The sequence below is a fragment of the Epinephelus moara genome, chromosome 7, assembly GCF_006386435.1.
Source record: "Epinephelus moara isolate mb chromosome 7, YSFRI_EMoa_1.0, whole genome shotgun sequence".
Lineage (NCBI taxonomy): Eukaryota > Metazoa > Chordata > Actinopteri > Perciformes > Serranidae > Epinephelus > Epinephelus moara.
Window position 1 is genome coordinate 23976588 of NC_065512.1, and position 27589 is coordinate 24004176.

At 41.3% G+C, this 27589-nt stretch overlaps 2 protein-coding genes across 4 annotated transcripts in view; one reads left to right on the forward strand and one right to left on the reverse strand.

Annotated features, from left to right (window-relative positions):
* Positions 1-17478, forward strand: part of tmem198a (transmembrane protein 198a) — a 43071-nt gene extending 25593 nt beyond the window's left edge. For both annotated transcript variants that reach the window (XM_050048289.1, XM_050048290.1), the window contains 5 exons: positions 4050-4288; positions 5404-5616; positions 6837-6960; positions 11725-12026; positions 13358-17478. In XM_050048289.1, the coding sequence (XP_049904246.1) occupies positions 4050-4288; positions 5404-5616; positions 6837-6960; positions 11725-12026; positions 13358-13507 (1028 nt within the window). In that variant the 3' untranslated portion in view covers positions 13508-17478. The remainder of the gene's footprint in view (positions 1-4049; positions 4289-5403; positions 5617-6836; positions 6961-11724; positions 12027-13357) is intronic.
* Positions 17479-18900: 1422 nt separating this feature from the next.
* On the reverse strand, positions 18901-27434 carry LOC126392714 (desmin-like). 2 transcript variants are annotated; one of them, XM_050048287.1, is made up of 11 exons: positions 26754-27434; positions 24588-24648; positions 24268-24363; positions 22776-22937; positions 22533-22658; positions 22275-22385; positions 21845-21954; positions 21667-21719; positions 20932-21023; positions 20161-20199; positions 18901-19694 (listed from the first exon to the last, which is right to left on the reverse strand). In XM_050048287.1, the coding sequence occupies exons 1-11, from the start codon at positions 27329-27331 to the stop codon at positions 19653-19655; spliced, it is 1470 nt and encodes a 489-aa protein (XP_049904244.1). In that variant the 5' UTR covers positions 27332-27434; the 3' UTR covers positions 18901-19652. The 2 variants fall into 2 exon arrangements, with proteins under 2 accessions (XP_049904244.1, XP_049904245.1); XM_050048288.1 differs by lacking the exon at positions 20161-20199.
* Positions 27435-27589: the final 155 nt, after the last annotated feature.

Consider the following 27589-nt stretch of genomic DNA (forward strand, 5'->3'; position numbering starts at 1 on the left):
TGGCTATATGTTCATATGTTTCCTTAGAATTACATCCTATTAAATCCTTGAATATTCATTACCCTTGCACCCTATCCGCAATTGCTGTCATCAGCAGACATACTAAAAGGATTGGACTGCCTACTGCCTTTTAAAGGGGAAAAAAATATATTCTGCGCCTTATTCAAAGGCATGTTCCCGTTTCTTTTAACTAAATGTTGCAACAGCACTACTGAAAGAAAAAAAAAAAGCACAGAGATTTGCAATTAATCAAAAATACCAGGCCTAACTGGCAGTGGACCCCTGTTGGTTCTTTTTTGTTTTGTTTGGGTTTTTTTTTCTTCCATTCCTCTTTGCCATCAAATGCCCAGACTCATACTTAATGCATGGGTCTATTCATATGGTAAAATGCAGAGTCCTTACTTGCGGCTTAATTTTGTGCCCAGTGAATGACTGTGTTTGATTGCATTACAAGTATTAAGGGCTCATCCTAATGAGTTTGGATGTTAAGTCATTACAGGAATGTGTAATCAATAAATAATTAGAGAGAGAGCGAGATGCTCTGAATGGTTACAGGCTTTTTACATTAGACTTGTTTTTGTTGCAACAAAAAATGATGGATTAAAATTTGTATTCCCACTTGGATAGAGATTGGCAAAATCACATAAAAGTCCTCAAACAGTGACATTGCATTCAAAGTGTCTCGTGCATTTATGTACAAAGGTATAATTAATATTAGTAAATTGCCTTGGGTTGGCTTATGGGCCTGTGTAATCATTTACTCACAGCTATTTTCTAGTTAAACAGGCAGTGGCAGGGATTTTCATCACGCCGTGGCTGTGTGAATTAATGACAGCTTTGCAAGGACTGTAGGTGTGCAGAATCAGATGCATACAAATAGTTTTTAAATGTTATTATTTGCCTTTACTAGGGACACTTGCACTCTGTTCCAGTGACATGGTTTGCATCAGCAACCCCGACCGCCATGCTTTGTTGCAATTACCATCACAGTGGATTTACACATACTTTTATTGACATTTTGATTTCTAAACAGGAACTCAACATACTGTAAGCATTAGAGCCATACAATAATGTACAGGGAAATTGACAGATCAAAAATACTGAATTATGTTGTGTAGAAAATATATGGAATTACAATTTCTTGAAAGCAACCTCTGGGCTCTTTTTGGGTGAATATTGATGTATGTTGAAGCTCGTAGCAGATGTGTTGCATACAAATAGACAGAGAGAGACCCACTGAAGCATACAGACAGCATTAATATTCACTGTATATGTCTTGGTAAAGCATAGATGTCAGTCTCCGCATCACAAACAGGTTGCCCAACAAGTTTATTTTACAAAGTTGACAGCATGCAACAAGACCACAGCGGACTCACAGCCATGAGATAAAATTGTTGGATGGATAAAAAAATATGTAGTGAACATTGCTATTCCTAGATCCTCACCACTAGTAGGGCAGAAAATGTCAAGTTTGCCCGTAGGGTGGTGCCAGACAAATCCCACTTTAAATGCACTTTATAAGCTTCGGCTGTACTTGGAGTATGCTGCTAGCATTAGTATGCCAACAATGAAATAATTGCATTTACCAAGTTGTTAAAGTTTTCTGTGTCTGCTTAATTAACACCAGCTCTGAAAGTCCTCCAGTTGACAAAAACTCCAATTTTGAGAATCAGCACTGATTAAAACAGTTTTTATATATGCCTCCAAAACATTAAAAGCAAAGAGTCACATTAAAAGACAGAATGGCGTCAATTTACATTGAATACTTAAGCTCCTTGGTCCTTCACCATCTGTTGTCTATTTGTTTCTGTGTTTGTGTGACAGTTTACTCTGAAAAAAGAGAGTTGCATATTCACCCTCACTGCCAGAACTTGCTCTGTAACCAAACAAAATCCCTGTTCTGCAAATGAGATACAATGCATATAGTTGACGTTTCTCAGAAACCCCACAGTCACATTTGAAATGGCATTTCTGCGGTCTGAAAATTGAATCCCCCTGCTGATAGATGCCTCTTGCAACTGTAGAATTTGGATTAGTTCCAAGGTCTTGAGAAGAAAAGGTTAGCTGTCATTTATTTGATCTCGAAAAAGAAACAACAACAAAGTTGCAGTAGAAACGATGAGTGATGTTAGAGGGACAAGCTGGATGAGGCAAAGGAACAGAGAGAGCAAGGGAGGCAGACAAGAGCTGAATAAGCCAGAGCGAACAGATGGGATGGAGGGTTTGATGGCTGCAGGAAAAGTAAGGGAAGCAACAAGGAACAAAAGAGGGAGTAGGAGGGGTGGAACAGTGGGGGAGACTGGGGAAGGGAGAGGACAGTAATGGATGGGTCAGTGAAAATTGGGCAAGGAAAAGGGATCAGGAGATCAGGAGCAGCGAAGGAGAGGCATGATTTTTCAAAATGTATTTACTGATTGATGGTGGCTGATATGGAAGAACAGTGTTGGGAATTTGTGACGGCCGCTGACCAAACAAATGTTCTAGTGGCTTTAGATGCTTTGGAAATACGCCAGTTACTCCATGTTAGACGATTCATTCAGGCATCCTGTTACAGAAGACAGAAAGCATCTGTAAAAAATACAGTGGCTTTCACCACACTTTTTATTTAAAGACCTGGTGGCTGAAAGATACAGAGGAAAACACAGGGTTGAGTAGAAGGAAGTAAAGAAAGCCAGGAGAAGTGCATCAAATAAATGAGGTATGGTCACGACGGAGGAGCACGGGCAGAGGGTTGGATGAGAGGAAGGGTATTGTTTGGCTCAGCTGTGCAATGCCTGATTACACACAGATAACAATCTGATGTTGGTTGCCCTCGAGACAGAGTCCGGTCAGAGAGAGGAAGAAGGAGATATAGGGCAAAAAGAAAGGGAGACGCAAACATTAATAATAAACATAGAAGCAAGGGCCAGGGAGATTTTAACTGTTGATATTTAAGCTTTTAATTCTTTCTTTTTCTCCCCATTTGTGCTGCAGTAAAGCACATTAATATGGAAACAAACTGGTGAGAGATAAAAAAAGAATGAAAGCCAAGGACAGGAGGGACCATTACGACGGGAAAAGAAAAAAAAAGTAGACTGAGAGCAGCTGTTTTATTCAGCCGGCCTGTTGACTAATGAATGCGGATGACCTTTTGTAATACGATGATTATCATATTTTAAAGCAGTTTCATAAAGGTTTATAGAGACAGTTTATCTGCTCATAATGAAGAAATGCCTCCCTCACCCACCGCAGAAGACTGCTTTTTATTGTTTTGCTTTTCATTATGCATTATCCCTATTCTCTGTTTATGATAACACTCTTTTATTTATCGAGAGGTAGCTATCTACCTTTAATCAGCAAAAGTTAGAAAACCAGACAATATAAACATAGAAAAAGTTATATCAGAGGTCAAGTACGTGCCCCACTTTGTAAAAAGTTTTCAGTAGCAACTTATAGTTGAATTGCCAGTCAATTCATACTTTATTATCCTCTATATATCAGCCACAAACCATTTGTGTGTTGCTACGTCTGCACAATCATCCATCAACTGCACATTTTAAAGGCAATACGGTTTTAGTGAACAGATTTTCATCCAGATGCACTGCAGGCATTTTCTAGGAAGCAAGTTAAGTGGTCAAAATGTTGATTGGTGGGATCTGCCAGATGAAATAAAGAGCTAGATAAAAAGAGAAATCTGGTTGGAGGATGCTAACCGTTAGCTAAAGTGTTTTATAGCCTCGCAGTCCAAATGTTGCAAGGCTGTAAAAGGTTGCTTGCGATGTTTATAACGTACTTTATTAGAGAATGGTTCCTAAACACATATTATGTTTTGTTTTTCGTGTTGTACACTGGTCTTGGTATGTTTTTGGCATGAATGATGGTGCTGATCGATTGAGCTTGGCACCTCTTCAGGTCGATTCCACTGTATCATTCAAAAGCACTGCTTGTTGCGTGTGTGTTTGAAGAGAAACTGAGTCATGCACACACACACACACAGGTACAGGATGTACCAGCGTTTGTATGCTCCACATAACCTCACAGTGTGTTTTTTTTCCTCATTCCCCCTCCAGGCTATCGATGCTTCAAGGCCGTATTGTTCCTCACAGGCCTAATGTTTGGCTCCGTGGTCATCTTCATGCTGTGCTACAAGGAGAGGGTGATGGACACTCAGCTGAGCGTAGAGGCGTCAGTGGGCATCGGCCTGGGTATCGGGACCCTGTGTGGCCTCGTGACCATGTTGGTTCGCAGCGTGGGGCTGTTTATGGTGGGCCTGCTGCTGGGCCTGCTGGTTGGAGTGGCTTCACTGGTGGTGAGGGGACACATTTGATTGGGCAGCATTTAGATTTATGTTGTATTTTTGTACAACATCTCAAATAAAATAACATAAACAATAGGCACATTAAGAGAAATGATACAGCTGCATGTGTAAAAGCATCTTTCACATGTTTGTACGAATGATCTTTACAAATAAGGCATTGGGCTATTTTCACAGGAGAGGCTTTTTAGGCCACACTTTTGGAAAGTTTTTACCTAGAAATGTATGTCCAGGGGATCTGTAGAATCCATGCCTTTAAATTAGTAGCTTACAGCAGTAATGGCAATGTCCATCAGCCAATATAATCATCTGGCATATTAGTGGATAGGCAGAAACGAAAGTTAGCTAGCTTTCTATTTAGCTCGGTATTGATTTGTGCAGCAGGAAGTAGAGTGGTCGTCTACCAATCTAAATGTTGATGGTTCAATCCCTGGCCTTTGCAGTCTACATGTTGAGGTATCCTTAGGAAGATTCTGAACCCCAAATTGCTCCCATTGACTGTGCCATCATTGTCTGAGTGTGTGTGAATGATGAGCTCTGATGAGCAGAGCATGTATGGTAGCTACGTCCACTGGTGTATGAATGAACAGGTGAATGGTGCCTGGGTTGTAAAGCACTCTAAGTGGTTGCTAAGACTAGAAAAGTGCCATATAAATGCAGTCCATTTGACGTGCCAGAAAAGTAGTTCGCTCGCCAAGTAAAAATCAGTCCAGTAGCACTTAAAACCTCAACTCAAAGTAATACTGTACAAGTGACTTTCAGCCACACCACAAGGCAGGCCTTCAGGTTTAATTTTAGAAGCATAAGGGGTATTAGCTAAAATGATAGATTTTGCCTTTTTTAATGAAAGATAGTGAGTTATGAGCTGTAGTGCCCATATGCATGTCAAAGTTTGCCATTACTAAACTTGAGGCAAACTCTTGCTTTGGTTTTACTTTGCTACCTTTAACAATTCTTTTCAAATTAATTTGATGTTGAACATGTTTTTGATGTCATAAATGTTGATGTGGCCCTAAGGGGCTCTAATTCTGCTCATTAAAACAAAAATAAAAAGTAAAAGAAAATAAAATACTGACTGCCAAAGTGAAATCCTCCTCTCTCTCTCCAAGGTTATGGAGGAATTCTACCACCCCAGAACAGTCTGGGTTCCTCTGGGTATTCTCCTGGGTTCTGGGACGCTATTTGCCGTCCTCACTCTTCAGTGGCAGCGCTGCTTCGTCACCTTCTCCACCGCCACATTTGGCTCTGCCATTATCACCGTGACCGTGGATTACTTTATAGAGCTGTTCGCCTTGGTACACTACGTCTACGAGAGACTGAGGGTAAGCTTGTTGGTGTGTTTGTTTGCGCATTTCTGTGTAAACTGTTACTGGCATTTGAAGTCACCTTGAGGCATGTTTTTTTTTCAGTGTGTCTATGTGTTTGAAGGTGGGTACATCATTACTTTGTCCCTGGGTTTTGTTATTGCACTGTTTGCCTCGGTCAGCGATTTTCATGCGTGTGTTTGTGTGACAGTGAGACAGAAAGACAGTTGGGTAGGCCGATAGATAAAATCTCTCAGAGAAATGGGAGGTTGGTGCTTTTGATATGTGTGTAGATAAGGGAAAGACAGGCTGAGTAAGGCATGGATAATATGAATAAAATCTTCATTTGGAGTATGTATCATTTTATGTTGTTATAATGATATATATAAATACAGTCAACTTCAGACAAATTCAATTGAAAACCCATTTGTAGATAGGATACCCAAATGGAAATGTCTGTTTCTCAGCTAAATCAGTGAACTAATGGCTAACAGCACTAATGCAAAAATATTGGAAATCCAATATAGCCATGAAAACATCCTGCACACTGCAACATTGCCTGCAACGGCTTAATTCAAAATCTGTTCCCTCATTTGATTTGTTGTTGCTGCTGGTGAATAGTGCATGTCTGTCCAACATCTCCCACAGGTGCTCAGTTGGGCTGTGGTCTGGCAACAGAAAATAGCCCCTGCAAATAATTTGCACCATTTTAAAACACATCACATAATTAAGTGACCCTTCATGCCCTGTGTGGAAGCCCTGAATTTATTCAGTTCATCCAATTATTTATTAAGGTCTTTAATTCAGTTTGTCACGGCCTGTGTTTGGTTTGTTGCCCCATCGTTAATTTAATTTTCAACCTTTATAAAATGTTCAGCTTACCGTTCTGACCTCTTTTATTTACTCAACAAAGAATGGGTGAGGTTCAGTATTCAGAATGGCCCTCTTTCACAAGTTTTATTTGACTAAGCCCACAGACTTTTGCATGTAGATACGTGGGAGCCCTGCTGGAGCAACTGTGGTTCAAACTCCTTGACACAACCTGTTTGTATTGGTATATCTGTGTGTTTTATGTGTTGTGTTTTGTTTTTTTTTGTGTAAGAATAACTCTTGAAACTCTAAAGAGGTTTTGAGAATCAGACAAAAGTTTTATAATTTAGTTAGGAGCCACCTATTTAGCACAACATTGACAGTCACATTAAATTATTAAACTAAAATTCTCTGTGTAATCTTCGCAGGTGGCACCAAAGAGGCCAGTGTGCTGGTTTACTTGGGTCATCTTGGGGGTGTGGCCTGTCCTGGCCCTCCTCGGCGTGCTGATCCAATGGAAAGTCACCGCAGAGGGATTTTCTCACACAGAAGGTGAGTGATGTTGCTTTACACACACAACCAGACATCTTTTACCATTAAAGCTAATTTAGGACACCCATATTTTTGTGGCTGGACCACCATATTTTGGAATCATTTTTTAAAACTGTATAGGGGTCATGACCCAGTGTACAAAACACGATTGAAGTGCAGGAATACATTAGTGTTTCAACAGCCACAAAATCATTTCATCTAATGAGATGTTTACCTGACAGTATAACCCATGGAAACCAATTACAATAATGAAGCAAAAGAACAGCCAGAACACTGACCTTATCCTAAATCAGAAAAAACTCTTAAACTGTTGGTTGCTCCTTTGCATTGGTAATTGGATGTTGTGTAAAAAAAATATGCAGTTGTCACAGTAATGAAAACAGGGCTGAGCAAGGGTGTAGGTTTTGTTTTAACATTAGGGTGGATACATATAAAATGGGATCCTCTGCAAGAAACTTTTGAGAATCAGACACTTAACTATGATGTAAATATCTTAAATTCTGTAGTAGTTAATATAACTCATTAACTACTTTTTTTACTGAAGGGGACAAATGTACATGTCCAAAATCTACACCTATGGAGCTGAGGACTCAAATGCAGACACTTGTAGGCAGAGCACGTCGAATAAAGACATGCTACCAGAGTTTCTTGTCAAAAACAGGCTTACTCAGCAATTTGAAGTCAGCCCAAGAAAGCAAACAAACCCAAAAGTGGTCAAAGACAGGTGAGAAACAGGCAGCAGGTCCAGACATGGGCGGATTTACAGAAATGGGCAGAGACAGCATACAAGCACATGCAGGGGGAAATGGATAAAGGCCTACTGAGGAGCTGCTGAGGGAATTGGGAGCAGGTCTGCAGGTGTGGGGGTCAGGTGGAAAGGCAAAAATACGCCAGGGACATTTGCTAGACAAAGGGGATGGCAGGATTGGAAAATCCCATAAAAATTCAGGGACCTGGGGAAAATAAGAATGTCTGAGGCAGAGGGGACATGTAAGAAAGCAGCAGACTTTGATCTTTTTTCCGTGGGGATTTTAATAAAAACATCATAAAAGCTAACAAATTCATAAAAATGCACATATCTTATGTATTAAGAGTAAGTTGCATTTGCACTAAATTTGGGTGTAGTAGTTTACTGCTGAAATAAAGCTACAGTTTGAAACAGCTTCTGCTCCAACCTGGAACACATGATGGACGTGCTCAGAAATGAGAGAGGTGGTGCTCACCTCAGTGTGTCCGCTGTAGCTTTATGGCAATGTAGGCAAATGAAGGACTCCTGCTGGTATACCATGCTGTAGGAAGTGTGTACGTGCATATGCTTTAGTTTGTGCATGGGATGTTTAATTAAGGGTGCATTCAACGCAGTTATAAGTGATAAATGTGCAGCTTCCACACAAACATGTATGTCTGTCTGTGAAGTTGATTTTAACTTCAATCTTAGATACTTCGTAAGCATGTCAAGTAAACAAAATGATGATGAGGCTTGAGTCAGTATCGATCTCACAAAGGCCACTACAAAGTGGTACCATTTGATCAAGATTGACAAATCTATCCTAATTTTATTAAATAGGCAGTTTTATTGGCAGCTTAAGACATCGCAAACATTGTGAGGGCGAGGAACACTGTGTGTTTCTGTGTGTGTGTGTGAGAGAGAGAGAGAGAGGGAAAGTCTGAATACAACAACATGAAAGTTGGTGTATTCAGTCTTAATCTGTTTTGAAAGCAACCACAACACAGATGGCAAGATCACACACACACACACACACACACACAGTGTAAATACAGCACACAGACAAAATGCACACAACTCATACACACAAATAGCCTCAGACAGAGACAGAAATATTTTGAGGCTTAGTCTCCCACTCACTAATATACCAGGAAAAAGTGACACGCACACATCTCGTTTGTTCGTACACAAATACGCAAACACGCACGTAAACTCTCGCATTTGATCTTTGCTGGCTTATGACATGCAGAGTTAAACAGTGTCTTAGAAGAAGTCACACATGGCCTCAAATAATGGGATTAAACAGCAGGCTGTCGTGGCTTCCAGTCAGAGGGTGTGGGCACGGAGATAGAAGAAGCTTTTTAGTGCTATTTTGAAAAATGTGCATTTGGGTGTGAGGTAAAGAGACCTAGAATGAGGGCAGAGGCATAGGGAAGGGATACAGGCTGAAACTGTCAATAAGAGGGTACTGATTCTCCAAAAATTTAAGACATGCCACTTTGTCAAAGTACAAAAAGTTGCTAAAATGCCTTCTTTTTCTAGCATCTGGCTATCGGTGTCGGAAAGGTTACTTTTTAAATATAGATTAGGAATTACAAGTTTCCCTTTTCAAATAATTGAAGTAATTTAAGTGATGTAACTGTTATAATTATTTCACCAAAGTAATGTAACTTGTTGCATTTGATTAGTTTTTGATTACTTTTAGAAAAAGAAAAAAAAATAGGCAATAAAGCTAAATTTTTGAAATCGAACATTTTGATTTACAATTTAAAATTTACACTATACAGTAATGTTAGAGCCCTTTTCTGATTTCAGAAGAAAAATTTTGTTGAATTTCCAGCGCTGAAAAGTATTCTCGCCTGACAACATGGCCACCAGCCTTGGTGTGGTTGGCTGGTCGCAGGCGTGGCAGATCAGTTATCAGTCAGTAATAGCTGCCTCCCATGCACATCATACCACTGCAAAGAGTGTCTTGTTGCGTTGGTGTCTGATGCTGACATTTTCTGACAAAGTGGCGGTATTTGAAGAGCTTGGAGTGAGAACGGGCCGGCCTATCTTACTGTTAAACAATAACACACAGACAAATTAATTCAAACATAGATTTCAGTGAAATATGTTAGAATGAGAATTGTTTTGGCACGTAAAGGGTCCCCCACAGAAGGAGGGATTATAATAAAGAGAAAAAGAAAAGAAAAATTACTTAAGTAGCGAAGGATGATAATGAAAAAAGACACACAAAAAAATAAAAGGAACAAAAATTTTGTGTGCTTGTTGCCGTAGATACAGCCTGTGATCAGGAAGAAGAATGTGGGGAAAATGAGGGGGAGGCTCCAGCAAGAGAACTGTGAATATTACAGCATTTACTGCTTCTTTGTGATAGAAGTCAGGTCAGGAAGGGTCATATTACTTTAACCCCCCTTAAATGTACATATACAGCATGCAATCTTTATTGTAACTTTATTGTAAAAAAACAAATATATTTATATGTATATATATATATATATATATATACATACATATATTTACAGCTTTTTTTGTCCTTTATATTGACAGAAATTGTACTGATAATGAAAGACGGATAGATGAAAGGATAAGGGGAAAAGAGGGAGCAGGTGTATTGGGGGAAGGGCAGTGGAGGGTAATAAACTGGGGCAGGGCATCCAAGTGGAGCAGTAAGGAAAATCATCTGTCTGTCAACTGATTGAATAGCGTGCAGGACACAGGCATGAATGAATTAGCTTGCACATGCTCACATGTCATTTTTCTTTTTTTGTTGTCTGCATGTGTGGACAATGATTCAACACCCACACACACATTCTTGTACTTGTATCTTTGGGAGGACCCTCGTGACATAATCCATTCCCTAGCCCCTTGCCCTAACCTTAACCTAATTATATCCTAAAATGTCCTCACTGTATTACTAAAATACATATCTGGTCCTCACTATGTAGCATGTACGAAGATATAACCACATGCACACACACGCACTTGTGAGACCCTATTCACATAAATTATACCCAAGGCACTAACCCTAACCTGAATCATCATAACAAAAGTAAACCCCAACTCTTAGCCTATCTCAAACCTAAACTCTCAAACAGCCTTTCAGAGTGGTCAAGACTGGCCAAAATGTCCTCCCTCGCAAAGTGGAAAGCTGGTCCTTGGTCCTCACAAAGATAGATGAACAAGATGACACACACACACAATAGCATGAAGCCAGAGGGGCCTGAGGTGGGGTGAGCTGAGGAAAAGAAAAGGGGGGGTATCATTAAGCAGTTTCCCTGGCAGATGGTGCCTCGTTAGCTGTCCGCCCGCACAAAGAAACAACAATAGACCTCATAACACTTCCACACCCACCCACACATACACGTTAGCTGTGACGCATACAGTACATCTTGTCTTCGTGAAGTTCAGCGGGGTCGCTGTACTTGCAGCAACATTTTGACCTCACATAATGAACACAAAACAGACCCCCGACACTGCTGCATATTAAACCACTGAATTAAAATGCTTACAAACACGCTTACCCAAAAATAATCATATGTGGAATCAATGGACAGCGAGACAGGATGGATTTTGGACATCCTTCGCTGGGGAGGGTGTGAAAATAACACGAACACACTCACCCACTCACAATATGTCAGGAGACTGAGCAGCGCAATACGAGTACATGCAGCAAGGAAAATTATGTCTGCCAACGGAGTGAATAGAATGAAGGACGTGAGGAAATGGATATCAATTTTTTTTCCTCTTTTTGTAGCCTGTACTTAGTGTAGGATAACCCCCTTATGGATAGTTCATATCAGCATTTCAAAGATGATTTAAATATTCAGAAACATCTTATCGAAGGTTTCTCCTGTTTTATAGACAGTCGGAGTGATTATGAATTTGTCCTTTTCTCTTGATTTAATCATGTAATTTTATTTCCCTATAAAGGCTGCATTCTACTGTCCTCATCATCCTCTCCCTCCCTTATGATTATCTACCGTTTCTTCTCTCCCCACACCTTATCACATCTCTGGTCTCTTTGTCTCCAGTGGTTTTAAGTCGACAGCAGCGAAGGGTCCAGCTCATGCGGATCCGACAGCGGGAAGAGAGGCTGAAAAAGGAGAAGGAGAACAAGAAGAAGAAAAAACGAGAGACCCACAAGCCCAGCCACAAGCAGAAAGGCCACACCCATCACCACCACCACCAGCAGTACCATCACCCAGCTGCATCCCATCCTCATCACCAAGCCCAGAGCTCTCAGCCACCTAAAGTCCCTCCTCCTCAGACTGAACCTGGCTACCACCGCAAGGCCAACCCTAAAAGGCGCTTTGATGGAGATGTGCTGTCACCGGTAAGATGCAGTAGCCTCCTTATTTATAACATGAAATGAAGCTGAGATTCTGGCTGTAAAAGTCAAAATGTCATGCTGTCAAAAAGATTTCAAGAAACAACAGTAATGAGCTCTCCAGCAATGTTTTCTTGAATTTATGAAGAAAACGCATGCCTCCACAGAAAACAGCAAACATATTGATTTAGTGATTGATTGGGGTCCAGGTTTAACAGCAAACTATGTCAAAACATACTTTAACAAACTCTCACACAACACATGCAGTATAATCCAAGTCTCATTTATCCAGTTGTGTGCTCAGTACTTCCCAAGCACATGCATTTTTTCTAAGACCCTACTATTTAAAACTGAACTGACAGTGAAACGTATCTATGCTCTCTCCAAAGCCAGACTGATTGAGAGATTGAGCATATTACTGGATAAATGAGACCTGGATTATAATGTATGAGTTGCAGGAGAGTTTTTAAATGGGTGTTTTAATGTAGTTTTGCTGTTGGTAAACGTAATCAATAAATCAATATGCTGTGGAGGCATGCAAGACTTTGTGACTTCAAGGTAGCGCATTATGACTACTTGATATACAAGTGGTCATTTTGTGGGTGAAGTAACAAATACACAAAAATATGTGGCTCCATATTTTACTTATTCCATCCATACTACACCTTTAAATGAAAAGTTTGACATTTTGTGAAATAGGCTCAATCACTTTCTTTGCCAAGAGTTAGATGAGAAGATTGTGCCATTTTCATGTCGGAATGTACAGTATGAAACTAGAGCAAGCAACCAATTAGCTTAGCTTAGCTTAGCATCAGGATTGGAAACAGCTAGCCTGGCTGTGTTCGGTGGCAACAAAATTTGCCTGCCTTACTGGAGACTGAGTGTGGGACTATCTCTTGGCCAGGAGCAATGAAGTCTTGTTGCCTCAGTGAGGTTTCCACGGCAACCAGCAGACTTCGGGAGGTCAGTTCTCCAAGCAGAGATGCAGCCTAGTACTGCAAATGACCCTGGGTAAAACCACAAAGTTTTGTTTTTACACTGAACTTTTTGCACACATCAGTTAGCTGTAGAGCTGCTGAGGTGCTGGTAGATTTTGTTACCTTTCGGTAGAGCCAGGGTAGCTGTTTCCCTCCTCCTCCAGTATTTGTGCTGAGGCAATCTAAGCATCTTCTGACTCCAGTTTTCTATTTAATAGCAAGATATCAGAATGGTATTGATCTTCTTATCTAACTCTTGGCAAGAAAGGGAGTAAGTGTACTTTCCAAAATAGCGAATCCTGTCTTTATCATCAGTTGTACAATTGCTTTCACGACCCTGTTTCATCTGTCTGTCCACAGAGCTACATCAGGAGCTTCAGGGACAGACAAACGGACAGACGAGCATACTCCCACAGTCGGATGAGCCGCTCCCGGATGGCTGAACTCGACTACGACTGCGGCTCTCGAGTGCCCCTCACGGCTCCCAGCGGACCTCCAGTTCGCATCTGAGACAGAGAAATACACAAACAACCGACCACACACACAATCACACAAGGCCACTTCAAACCTCTTTGTCACAGTTAGGGATAGAAAGCCTAACCCTACTGTGCCAACCTAATCAACTGCCTATTAACCCAACAGGAACTCAATATGTCCCAGTAAAGTGGTGAGCCCCACACTGGTTCTCTCCTCTCAGACCTGTTAGAAGTTGTATTTATTTGGCCAGTTTGGTGCTGTTTTGTTCTTTATGAATGTCTAGACACAAGAGCGGAGCCTCTTCCTTTGGATGGAGCAAGAACCGATTGCTTGGTCAAAACATGAGTCATACTGTATGTCAAACCTCTTAAGTTGCCAGTCTGGACAACACTGTAACTAATGGACCACTCTGGTGGGGAGATGATTGAAAGATCTCTGTTGAACATTTGAGTTAAAGAATCGTCTGGTTGCTGCAACTCATAAGAAGTCATTTCCAGTGGGACTGCAGTGGGGGAAAGAATGAAACCCTTAATTTCTCCACAGGAGGGCTGCACCATTTCAGATGAAAATACATCACATGGCTCTCATGGAGTCAAGGTAGCACAACCTTCAGTAAACCTTCAACAGCATCTTTAGTTCGAGGGCAATTAAGGAGTAAACAATTTGCTTCAAGGATTTTATCACGAGCGCTCCGAGGAAAATTACAGAAAAACAACACCAACAAAAAAACACAGCTATAACTGAAACAGAAAGGCAGCTCTTCTTCATCATATTCTCCACTGAAAGGTCAATGTGTGAAGTGATGTGTACATGAAGTTAGCCTGTTATCTTCTCTGACAGCCTGTGAATCCAGACATGACAGCACAACTCTTCAGCTGCTTGAAAATGCAGAACAGGGACTGCTTTGAGGTGTGCATAGGGATCCAAGAGTTCACACCGCAGACAATTTTTATGTCATTTCACCCACGAACCCTCCATGTGTCATCGCTTACATTGGTGCCATTTTCCAAGGGGAATATGCTTGCATGTCACAACTCTCCTTTTGCCCTCGATCGCCAGCTGTTTTAACAACGGACCCGAGCAGGAGACACGTCCGTACCGCCCCTCCTCTTTCGTCTCTCCACTGAATTTAAAATTTTCGTAAGCTACTGTAATTATCTTTGTTGACACATTTCTAAGTGCTCTCATGTTCCTTTGTTGAATCCATCAGCCGTTTAAACATGCTGTTAAGGCACAAAGACAAGAAACTGCAATCTGATACTGATCATCCAGGAATTCAGAGTTCGGAGGGGACAATACATGGCAGTGAAAATGTTAAATATAGTGTGTTTGTGTGTGTGAGTGGACACAGGAGCCCTGTGGCAAGTGATGGATTGCACCAAATATTGGCCAAGGAGAGGGGGATTCATTGTAATGTATGTGGAACATGCTGTGTTGTTTTTCCTCTTTTTTGCCAATATACTGGTCCAGTTAAAGATGTTAGTCTGACGGTTTGGATGAATTGTTAATGATAAAAAAAAAAAGGAGGAAGAGGAAGATAATCTCTTGTAAAGGATAAGACACAGTGAAAAGATGAAATCATTTGCAAATGGCGCCCTCTAATGTTTACCACTGGACCTTTTTTTCTAGACTTAGTGTTAATGTGTGCATACGTTTGTGTGTTACATGCATTTGCGTGTGAGTTGCTTTTAAATTCAGTTGTGCGCCGAACGCTGATGTTGTTGTTCTGACCATCCAGAATGGTGAAGGAAGTTAGATTTGTACAGGAGGTATTTTCAGTACAATGAAACTACTTTTGTTTTATTTAAACCTCTTTGGAATTGAGGCAGTGTAGTTCATGAGGTTTAGATAAAAAAAAAAAAAAGATCCCACACTACTGTACTTAAATACTGCATACCTGATGGGATGTGACGGGCTTGACACTGGAGGACCAACCATTCTCACCATAACCCATTACTGCATGAGAATCCTTGTGTAACTGTTTACAATGTGTCAGTGTTTCGATGTGTCACTGTTGTCATGTGAAAACATCAGATTTCCATTGATGGTTTGTTGGTCCCAGGCTGCACAAATCCACAGTGAAGTTAAACTTGTGGAAGGATGTTTCAGTATCAACAGTATACAGGAAAGAAACATCACCTCAGTGCAGTTTTTTAAAATGATTATAGTACATTAGTGAATCTCGAAAGGACCAACCGTAACCTTTTCTGCCAGAGAGAATAGGTCCAACTTAACACACCTCTTCTCTTCTCTTCTCTTCTCTTCTCTTCTCTTCTCTTCTCTTCTCTTCTCTTCTCTTCTCTTCTCCTCCGTCTCTGTTTACGCTGTCCAGGTAAAGGGCTTTGAAAGGCATTTGAATATTTTCCCTCCTCTTGACACGCATTATGCTAACTCACCTCCTATTCTGCTGTATCATTGTTTACCCCAATAATGTTTTGCAGTAGTGGCTGTTCGGGTCTTATTTGGGGTTTCGCTTACACTTCAGTCTTGTTTGGGTCTTCTCTTGGGGTTTTACTGTAGTGTGCTTGAGGTTACAATATTCTATTAGCTCATGCAGAGCCCTATATTGGAATCTGTGGGTAATATTCTCCTCCAAACATGAGCAACCATTCGGCCACTGTAATTTGCGTAAACATAGCCAGCCAGTCAAGAAATGCCGACCCGAATATGTAGCCCACAGTAGACAAGGAAGTATTATGAAGTCATTAGTCATCCTACACCTTCTTCGCCAAGTGGTATAGGAGCGATGGAGCCGCTAGGTAGAGGGCTCTGCCTATGCTAATAGAACTAGGGTTACAATATTATAACCTTTGTTCTATCTCACACAGGCTCCACCCTCTAGTGGACACAATGGGTACAGTGGGTGGAGCTCAATGAAAAAATGCTCAACATAATTTTGACCCAGCCACACTGACCCCGCTCCACAGATATTTGAGTAAGCATGTCCTGATTGGCCGGCTACATATATGCAAACTTCAGCGGCCCAATGCATGCTCCTGATTGGAGGAGAGTATTACCCATAGTCTCAAGTAGAGGGCATGGCCTACATGAGATAGAACGTCATGACTGTCTTTACATTTTTGAAAGACAAAAATTTACAAAAAGATCATTATGAAACATTAGCCTTGCTCTTGTCTGTAATTTGGGGACAAAATGAATTATTATTATTAGATTATCAGTTCTTTTTATTATTATTTTTTTGTGATTGCCTGTCACTGCTGAATATACATTGGGGGAAACACTTATTGTAGATATTGACCTGTAAATAATTTTTAAATGTACAAAATGTTTTCTTTTACTTTCACGTTTACACCGCTTCTGTCATTCATCCAGCTGATTGGATTAGAGCTGTTTTATATTGTGTTGCTACTGTACGTCCAATTATTTTGATTTGGCTGGGTGGTGGATGCACTTTCTCATCCTGCTGTTTCAACGTGTGATGTTGAAAATCAGCAAACAAACTGAGCCTCGACTCTGATTATCAGCAATCATCGGTTACTCAATAATTGCTCTGCAATTTTAGAAGAGACAGCAATTAATTTTCCTACCAACCTGTTTAAATGTGTACAAATCACCTGATTATTATTATCATTATTATTATTATTATTATTATTATTGAGCATGAATTTATATGGACCTAAAATATGATAAACATTGTGATTCTACAATCTAATGGTCTTGTTTGTCTCTGCTGTTCCTACATAGTGATTTATGTATACAGACTATTCATGAGTAAAGATATACACTCAGAGGCACACACACACACACACACTAACACACACACACTTAGATTTTACATTCATTCACATTTCAGAGAACAAACTTCCTTTTGCTTGTTTGGCCAGTGATACTAAAACCAGCTATTATAATACAGTAAAACAGTGCTGCCATTACATAGTTTGTCTAACAGAGAGCACTGACAGGTTTATTATTATTGTAAAATGTCCAGCTCAGTATGTATGTTGGTCACCATTCTTAAAAAAATAAATCTTAAGGGATCTCTATACCTTTGGCTGATTTATCATTTTGGGTTTTTTAAAGCTCCCAGATCTGAATATGAGCATGGGTCGGGCTGTACAGTATATACTATTCCATATAACGTTATATAATACTTCTTACAGCTCTGCAGGTCTCAGCTATGATAAAGAACTATGGAAGAGTTACATAACAGATGGAAGAACTGAGCATCTGGTTGGCTGGCTGACTCCAACTTCATGATGCCTCTATGCCACTAACACTTTGCACCGAGTGGGTCTGACAGGAGGTTTCAGGCTACATTTGCATTGCTTCATAATAAACTACAGTGCAGCAGTTATGGAACACGGTATGTAAGTTGTGGTTTTACTTGTTGAACAGTGAGTCTGCCAAACACAAATCTAATCAGGGGGAAAAAAGCTCCACAAAGCACTAAAGGAACCACATCTAACATTTTTTATGCCTAAATGCTTTAACATGTACTTCCACCAGCTGATAGAGGAGAGGTCACAGAGGTTAGCTGACTCCATCTAAAGGAACTGAAGTGGAACATTCTGCCCTGTTTTTTATTGACTTATAATAATTGGCAAGCTGTTGCCATTGGCAGCAGTTGCGAAGAAACCATGATGGAGACAGAAAGTTCTGATCAACATTGCTCCACCAATTACTGGCGAAGCAGTGAGATGACTGTCTCTGACTTTCTCTGCCTCTGTGGCTCTTTCTTTGTTCCGCCTAATTATCTCTCCCTAAATCTTCCTCGTGTCTTTTTCGTCTGTGTCTCCGAATAACCTTTTCATTACATTTGCGCGCTCTCTCCCTTTCTTGTTGTCTCCCCATGCCACCCTCCTGGTCTTGCTCTCTTTCTTGCATTCATTGACTGCCTTCACTGTATCTTGCATTTCTCTCTCTCTCTCTCTCTCTCTCTCTCTCTCTCTCTCTCTCTCTCTCTCTCTCCTCCTCCTCCACTTTCTTTTTTTTTTTATCTCTGCTGACATTTTCAGTCCAGTGACTTCAGACACAAACCGCACACACTATATTATTCTTGATGCTGTGCTAATCTGCTTTCCGCTGGAAACAAAGCACAACCAAGGCCTGCTCATTAACAAGCCATTGTTCGCTTTCCCCTGCGCCGAGATGAGTCCTGTTACTGATAATTTCAGCAGGGCGGCAACTCCTATTTTCTCTATAAAAGTGAATTAAATGCTAACAGAGGACGGTTATGCTTGGCTGGGAAAGCTGGTATCATTTTCGAAAGCTAACACAGCCCACATCAGATGATGAATGCAGTGGGTGGAAACAGTTCATAAAGGAACTGATGCAAAGGCACGGACGCTATCAGAGGAATGCTAATGAGCAGAGGTTAAAGAGGAGAACGTTTTACACAACACACATGCTATGACATGACATTTATTACAAAATCTGAAGCAACTAGCTGACTCTCAAGCCACAAACAGAGATAACCAATGTCTTTATTTGAGTTTCTGGCCACAGTGAAGCAGCGTTACATGGTCATCCATACAATCAAACACCCAGCACATGCTGTTGAGCTCAAACTTCAAACATGACTGAGTTCCCTTTTTCCATTACATGTCTGTGTTTCTGACACAACACCTCACTTTCTTACATCTCCTTAATCAGTTACACAAATAAAATCCCTTCGTAATCAAGTCATATATTCGTACATTTGCACAGAGACTCGGAATATGTGCAGTGAAATGTACCGTTACAATATTGACCGTGGTGTTTCAGGCCCATTGATCAGTCTTACACCTTGCAAACTTCCCTGTGGATTCTGGGCCAATACAGCTACACATAGCCTCACTGATAATTTTAAACTCTTGCCAGTGAATTAGTTTTGCAGACAAGATATGATTAATTCATGTGTTTTTCAGAGAAGGAAAGCAATTCGAGTAAAACATTATTCCTGGAATGACCTTTATTTAAAACCAGGCTAAATAAAGGCAGCACATTATGCCTCCATACTGCATCCTGTTTATGATGTACAGTCTAAAGATGGATACTGGCTGTATACTGGTTGCATTCACTCATGGTTTTGTGTTTCATTTTAAATCAGATGAAAAGGTCAGCAGTCTGTCACTAAAAATAGGCACAGCTTATAAATCGTAGTAGGAAAATGTCCATATTTTTGCTATGTTTTTATTAATTTATTACATATAGTGTTTCTAACGTTGCCTCCTCTGGTTTACATGATGTCCTGCTGGTGCTGTGTGGACTCGCTGACAACCTGTGGAGGAGAAAGGAAGGTATTGTAAGCTGTTACGGAGGAAGAAAAAACATTATTTATGTTAAGGACTGCAGAGAGTTGCAGATAATACGTGAGAGTGTTTTCCATCAGAGAGTTGCAGATAATACGTGAGAGTGTTTTCCATCAGCAGTGAAGCAGGTATTGTTTGGAGTGAAGTGCTGTGCGGGGGGGGGGGGGGGGGGGGGGGCAGAGGCCACTGACAGTGAAGCCGGTGTGGAGCGTTGAGGTTCGACGCAAACTACAAGATTTCAGGGATCACTGAGAGGCTAGAAATGTTTTTTTGCAGCTATGATTTCAATCCGTAGATTGCTTTATGTTCTCTGTGCTGTCAGAGCCACATGTGATCTGCAGCTTATTTTAGACACAGATCTGAAATCTGGTAGTTTGCTTCAGCCCGCGGTGAACGATGATAAAAATGTAGGTGGTATATTGGAACCAGACTTACAGACTGGGCATTAGCGCCCTGGCTCATAGAAAACTTCATCTGGATAAGAATATAACACATAAAAATGATTCAGTTGGAGAGTTATTTATGTTAGCTCTTAAAGGGAGACAACATGTGCTGGTCAATTTTGGTATTTTGGGCTAGTTTGCCTCCATATCATATCTTCTTTGAGACTAGTAGAAAGAAAACATCGAAAATACACATTTAGGTGTCTATTTTAATTCAGATTTCTGTCCTGGAAATGTATGCAAACGCACATATTTAATTGGATAATGCCTCATTTGTGTAATTTAACATAAAATTTCAGAAAACTTGAAATGTAAAAATATAACTGTCTTGATGTAAGTAATCATCTGGGGAAGTTTCATGGTGATAAGTCAATGTTTTTTAACCCTATTCACCTGTAGTGTCTTAATGTATGTCTAAAAATGTATGGAATTTCACAACACATATCTTTAAAAGGTAATTTTCTAATAGTTTTCTCATACTCTACTTCAGTGTAACTTTCCAGTTTTATTCCTATCTATATTCTGAAGGTTTTTACTGCAGGGTTTGTCCATACATCATTTATACCCTGATTTATATCGAGGACTATATAAACTTTTTACCCTGTTCACCTGTAGTGTCTCCCCTTAGCAGCTCAAATAAATAGGTGCATCACAGTTTATAGGGTTTTGTGTCTGTTGGGGCTGAAAAGTGTGCTGTATGTCATGTATATATGCATACCTACATAAATATATATACAGTATGTGTGTGTTTTCGTGCTCAAACCTCTCCATCGCGGGTCTCGATGGTCTTGATGAGAACAGTCTTCTTGGAGTGAACCTCTGAGGAGCGCTGATGCTGCGACTCAGGACTGGTCTCTGTAACAAAACAGTCACACAGCTTTTACACTTTACACAATAACCTTTGCTGCAGTCACACAATGTCCATTCAGCCTGGAGACATTAGTTCAGTAATTAATTGGCTTTGAATAACATGATGGCACGCCTTGCACACGAAGGGGACAGCCATGAAACAGCCTTTGAAGCTCGTATGACAGCCGCTTAAAAGTGTAATTATTCAAACTCATATTCAAAATCAATGGTGCTAATGAATCGGGGCTGCACCTAATACATCATCTTTAATTACTGCTCAGTGTTTTCATTTAAGTAGCTGCAAAGAGGTGCAAGGGGAGGTATGGGCAAAGATTAATTGCACGTTTGGACTGTTAATACATCAAGTGAATGGGCTAAGTTGTGTGATTATTGATGTGTGGTTTGTTGATGATTGGCCCAGTGCTTCAAAGACCCTTGAAGGTTTTTGACATGTCGTATATTGCCACACAGTGGTCACAATGTGTGACTGCAGGTAAGCGACATGTAATGCCCTCAAAATAGCTCCTGCCATACAAAGTCACAAGCTATAATTAGTCTTTTTTTATTCCCTCATTGACTCATCTGGAATGTAAAATGGATTTCATGGGTATTTGTGTGTGAAGGAAAGAATGTGTGCTGTTTCTCCTACCTCTGAATCCAATGGAGGAATAAGCAGTCTGGACAGGCCCAGTGGTAGTGATCCTGCAGAAAGGAAAAACACAAATTTGAGCCCTACAATCCAGTAATAGGATGGAAACACGAAAATGAAAATTAAACACCTAAATGAAACAAAGTCAAGTTATGATAGCCATGATAGCCACACACACCTGCTCTCCTCTCCCTCCAGCAGCTTGCGGTAGGTGGCGATTTCAATATCAAGGGCCATCTTCACATTGAGCAGGTCCTGGTATTCCCTCAGGTGACGAGCCATATCATCCTTTAAATCAATACATAAAAACTTTTATTGTCTGCTCTGATAAACTTCACACCAAGCACAAAATCACTAGGGAAACTGCAATAAAGGGAACAAATACTATGGGAAGGAAGCGTGTTTGTAATGTCTGTAAAATTAGAAACACAGGCAGTGTTCCCAGAAGATTCAGTGATACTCAAGTTTGCTGTCAGTTCATTTTTATAATCAGTGTTGCAGTAGCTAAATCTTTGAGCCCCTAGTCAGTGATTATCACCAGCGTAAGAAATATCCTGCTTTCATAATCTGGTGGATTCATGGACTAAAAAGTCAGTGTGAAGTCACACCTTCATCTTAGCAATGTCTTCCTCCAGCCGTGAAATAGTATCCTGGTAACCAGAAGCCTCACGGCCCATGCGGTCCTCCATGTCTCTCATCTGGCGCAGCAGAGACTCATTCTACAGAGGAACAGAGACATGAAGTTAGAAGTGGGACAGAGTGAAAGCAACAGAAAGATGGAGATATGTGTGTCTTGACATAAAGTACAAGCATATTAAGAAGCTAAAAAATTGGAATAAACTGAGAGGTGCTGCATCAATACTCACGGTGCCCTTGAGTGAGTCGATCTCACAAGTGTAGGACTGGATCTGGTGCCTGTACTCCATGGTCTCCTGCTTGGCCTGACGCAGTGCATCATTGTTCTTATTCACAGCCTGGTTCAGATCAGACACCTGAGGAGAGAGGGAATGAGGTTTTAGCAGTGTAGTAGCTGAAGGAGACTGTGTGTGTGCATATGTGTGTGTGTGTGTGTGTGTGTGTGTGTGTGTGTGTGTGTGCTTTCACCTTACCTTAGACTTGTACCAGTCTTCGGCCTCTGCAATGTTCTTGGCGGCGATGCCCTCGTACTGAATGCGGATGTCCCTCAGAGCGGCAGTCAGGTCAGGTTTAGACATGTCCATCTGGACCTGGATCTGAGTGTCCTGCATCTGGCTCTGCAGCTCACGGATCTCCTGCAAGGTGACAGGAGGAACAAAGATAACATTTATGACGAAGAAGCAAAGTTGGCATCAGAGCTTTTTCAGCATCAGTAACTCGTGTCAAAAAAGAGACCTGAACTTTTATTTGATTCCCATTTTTAATTTCTCCTAGCTATTTGGGACTGGTAGGACCTGATAAGTATAAAAAACTAAACATTGTCAATGGTAATATAGTCTCAATGTCCTCAAACGAGACGATATTAAAGTCCCAATATCTTTCAAAGAGCTGATGACAAATTCCTTATGTTTTCAAACGAGTACTTTCTAATGAACAGCATCTTAGCTCATTACCGTTGCTAAAATTAGTCAAATTTGCAGTGCGTATAAAACTACTAACATTATTAATCATAAATAAACAAGTTTCAACCATTAAATTTGATCAGGTTTTGTACCTTGCCCACATGGCTGCCATCTTGTATTTACTTGGATTGGTGTAGTGTGGTATTACTGCCACTAGATGGCACAAAATAGTGTCCACAAAGGAGGACATCAGGTCTAAGTTAAGCAGAATGAAGTATAAGGTCAAGTAAACTTAAAATGTGATGTCCTTGTATGAGGACACAGAGTCTCAGGAGGTTAATGGGAAGAGTTATATAGATATAAAAAATTATAACTACAGATTTGCTCAATGGTACATCATTTAAATATTATTATATATTAAGAATAGCACAAGACTGGTGTGACACTGTGAAACTAGCAGGCTGTGGTGTAACTCAGCTGTCCTCTGGTCTAACCCAAAAGATATATAAAGGTTTGCATCTGTTCACATTCTCTCTCCCCCTCACACACACACACACACACACATGCACAACAGCTGACATGCTCTCTTCTACCAATCAGCAGGTCAGCATTTCTGAAAGGTCAAAGTTGAGGCAGAGATGACAAAATGACAGGAAGGGACCTCGGCCATCCAACTGCCTCACTGTGAGCGTGCAGCTCCGCATGTCCTTTGATGTCTGTGAGTGAATGTGCGCAAATGTTTCCTTTGAACTTATTGCATTTGCTTTGCGTAAGACCCACGTGAGCCCAAATTGTGACATTTTTGAACAGAGGATGTGAATAATAAATATGCTTTAACATCAGAGGGGGCGGTTAAGTGTGAAATATTTGATCTCTTTGAAGAGCTACATGCCTGCGGAGGCTCAGATATGTATCAAATGTTACAGTATGATTTCACACACAGTTGTTATATGATACAGTACACACCTTCCTACTGACATGCCTGGTGCATGGAAAAAGTACAGGTGTGGTGGCCTTGTTGCACGCACACAGACTGACTGAATTTATAGACATATCAACAGACCTCTTCATGGATCTTCTTGAGGAAGGCGATCTCCTCCTGCAGGCTCTCAATGCGTCTCTCCAGGTCCAGCCTGGCCAGAGTGGCATTGTCAACATCCTGCATACAGTCACAGAAAGAGAGAAATCATAATTACAACCAGCAGGAGAGGTAAAACAAGGTTCAGGGAGAACCAGATATCAAGAGGGAAAAAGTGATTGATGAGAGAGTAAAGAGAAAAGTTGCGCTCGCATGGAGTGCTTCACTTTTTACTTCAGGCTTTGAGGATGAAATGAGATATACTGAGACATGAAGGTGTGATTTTATGGAAATAGAAGACGTACAGCTCTGAAGGCAGAAAGGTTGTTCTCAGCCTCTTCCTTCTGGTGGATCTCCTCCTGCAGTCTGCAGAGACAGCGAAAGCAAAGGAAGGTGAAACATAAGTGAATCCAAATACAACAACTGTGTTGGAGAGCTTCTTCCCCAGGGACCAATTACTAGACAGATAAACTAGTTACCACCTCTCATTCCTCCAGCCCCTCTGCTCTCTGTGCCTTTTGTCTCACAAGAATAGAACTGACTAGACAATGACACATCGTACTCTAACTTTTTTTTGTATCTATAGCCGCACATATACACACACACACACACACACACACACACACACACACTTGTGCACTTGCTCTGTGAGTCTTAAAGCTGTGGTGCAGCTGCTGTCACAATGTCAAGAGTCAGAAGAGTAACGGTGAGAGGGGAACAGAGGTCTGGGCTTGGCTGGTGCTGGTTCCAGAATTAGCATTTTGCTCTGCAGTCTGAACAACTGGAAAGAGCAGGAAATGTATTGAGTGTGTGCATTATAAAAACTGCAACGGTGTCAAAAGTCACTGGTTTGTTAAATGTTAATTCGATGCAGTATCTTGTTTTTGTTGCTGTGTGTGTGTGTGTGTGTGTGTGTGTGTGTGGGTGTGTGTGTCAAATACACTTTATTTTCCACTCCCCGCTTTTTGCAAGTACAGCAAAGTGCCTGGCTGGAAAAGTACTTTTGCGAGATAAATGTGTCTTTACACTGTATAATTTCATTGCTGATGCCATCCTTAAATTCTGCAGACATTCTATGTGTGTGTGTGTGTGTGTGTGTGTGTGTTTGTGTGTACATTGTGTATATGTGTGTGTGTATGCATTGTAACTGTTAGCAGGCAGGAGGTCTTTGTGTGTATTTTGATCTCAATGAGAGCAGCAGGTGCTGGCAAACTTCACTCAGTGCTGCAGGCAACTATTTAAAAATGGCTGATGGAAAGGGAGTGAAAAGGGAATGTTTGTGTGGGCGCTGTGTGTGGGAATTATAAGTTTTGTATGTGTGTGTGTGTGTGTGTGTTTCTATACACACTTAAATTTAAGTGATTTTGCTCGCTGTTGCAGTGACAGAAATACTAAATTCAAAGAGCTGACCCAGTAGCTACAAATAGACCACTCAGAGATACACCCACATCACAGCACCTTCTCTATCACACACACAGACACACACACACAGACACACTCACATAAGCAATGTGCACTTGAAGGACTGTCTTGGATTTTTGACTTCTTTTTTCTTTTTTTCCTAGTTAAACCCTCGTTATAAGGCTGTGTGTGTGTTCGTCTGGTAATTTTTGTCTGTCTGCTTTTCCTTTTGTGTCTGGGTGAAACTTTATCTGTCTGTCTGCCTTAGCTTTATTCCTATGGGCCTGCAAGTCTCCCTCTCTCTCTCTCATCATTTTCCTCTGCTATGTCTCTTGTGAATAAATTAAAAAAAACACCTTTTGTAAAAAACTGCTGGACCGTAACATTCATTGAAGTGTAGCTATTCTCAAGTCTCTCCTTTGTTACTTTGTTGTTTCCCTTTTGTCCAAAAGACAAGAGAAGCCCTCTGGAAATGAGCGAGTTGCTGGGCTTTTACTTCTTACATTGTTTTAACTTGGAAAACTACCACTTTCCCCGTTCTCCTGCTTTCCATTTCTCCCCATTTGCTCTTACTTTTAACGTAAATGTGTCGCCATGTTTCTCTGATATAGACAAGTAGTTGCCAAACTGGGGGTCGAGACCCCCCCAAGGGGTCACAAGAAAAAACAGAAGGGTCATTATTTGATTAACATGAAAAAAGTGCAGTTTTTACATATTTTTCATTTGGTTTTAGTTTTGTTTGAGAACTTTCCTCTAATATTGAATTTTTTTCTTGTTAAATATTTGAGACTCATAGACGCATTAAGCCTGTGACAAGGGTTCGCAAGTAGAAAATGGCTCTGCCTTAAAGGGTCACATGCCAAAAAGGTTCTTAACCCCTGATTCAGACACTTGTACTACCCAAAAAAGAAGTAACATCTTGCTCACTCCATTTTCAGGGAACTTCCTGTTAAAACAACAAGCCACATCAGCATGATGTATTCTTCATTCCACCTCATTTTCATCATTCGTCCACACTCTTTAACAAAGCATTCACATCAATCCACTCATTCACTCATCCTCTAACCTACCTGAGCTTCAGTTTCTGCAGGTCATCAGCCAGGTTGTCTCTCTCCACCTCCACGCGGGCGCGCTGGTTGGACAGGGCCTCTATTTGCCTCCTCAGCTCCCTCATTTCATCCTCATACATCTCAGCCACGCGCCCTGGCCCCTCACGACCCCTCAGCTTCTCAATCTCCACCGTCAGCGCCGCATTCTGCTGCTCCAGGAAGCGCACCTTCTCGATGTAGCTGGCGAAGCGGTCGTTGAGGTGCTGCAGCTCGGCCTTCTCATTGGTCCTTGTGTTGAGGAAGTCCTGGTTCATGGCATCGGCCAGGTTGAAGTCGAGTTTCTCCCCAGAGTAGGTACGCATGGCCGAAGAGGCGCCGTACCCTGCTCCCCCAGCACCAGAGGACACCCGGTAGCTGGAAAAGGAGGGAACACTGGAGCTCTTGACCTCGTAGACTCGGGAAGACATGTGGCTTGCAGAGCTGCGTCCACCTCCACCAGAGGCGTAGAGGGAGGACAGTGGGGTTGAGCCGACGCCAGATCCGAAGGTGCGACGGTATGAGGAGGCCGACTGGGCTGAGGAAGAGTAGGACTTGCTCATGGCTGGTTGACTGTTTGGTTGTCTTGTGGTTTTGATGGAGCTGCTGGAGGCGCTGAGACCCAACTGTCCCACTGGGCAACTGGGAGAGAAACGAAGTGAAGAAATGACAGACACTGAGCGCAGCTATTTGTAGATTTACCACACCCACTCCTACCCCAACCCCTCCTCTGCGTCCTCCCTCTGTCTCCATTCACCCCGTCTACACTCCCACTACCTCCTACCCCCCCCCCCCCCCCCCCCCTCCCCACCCCCCCCCCC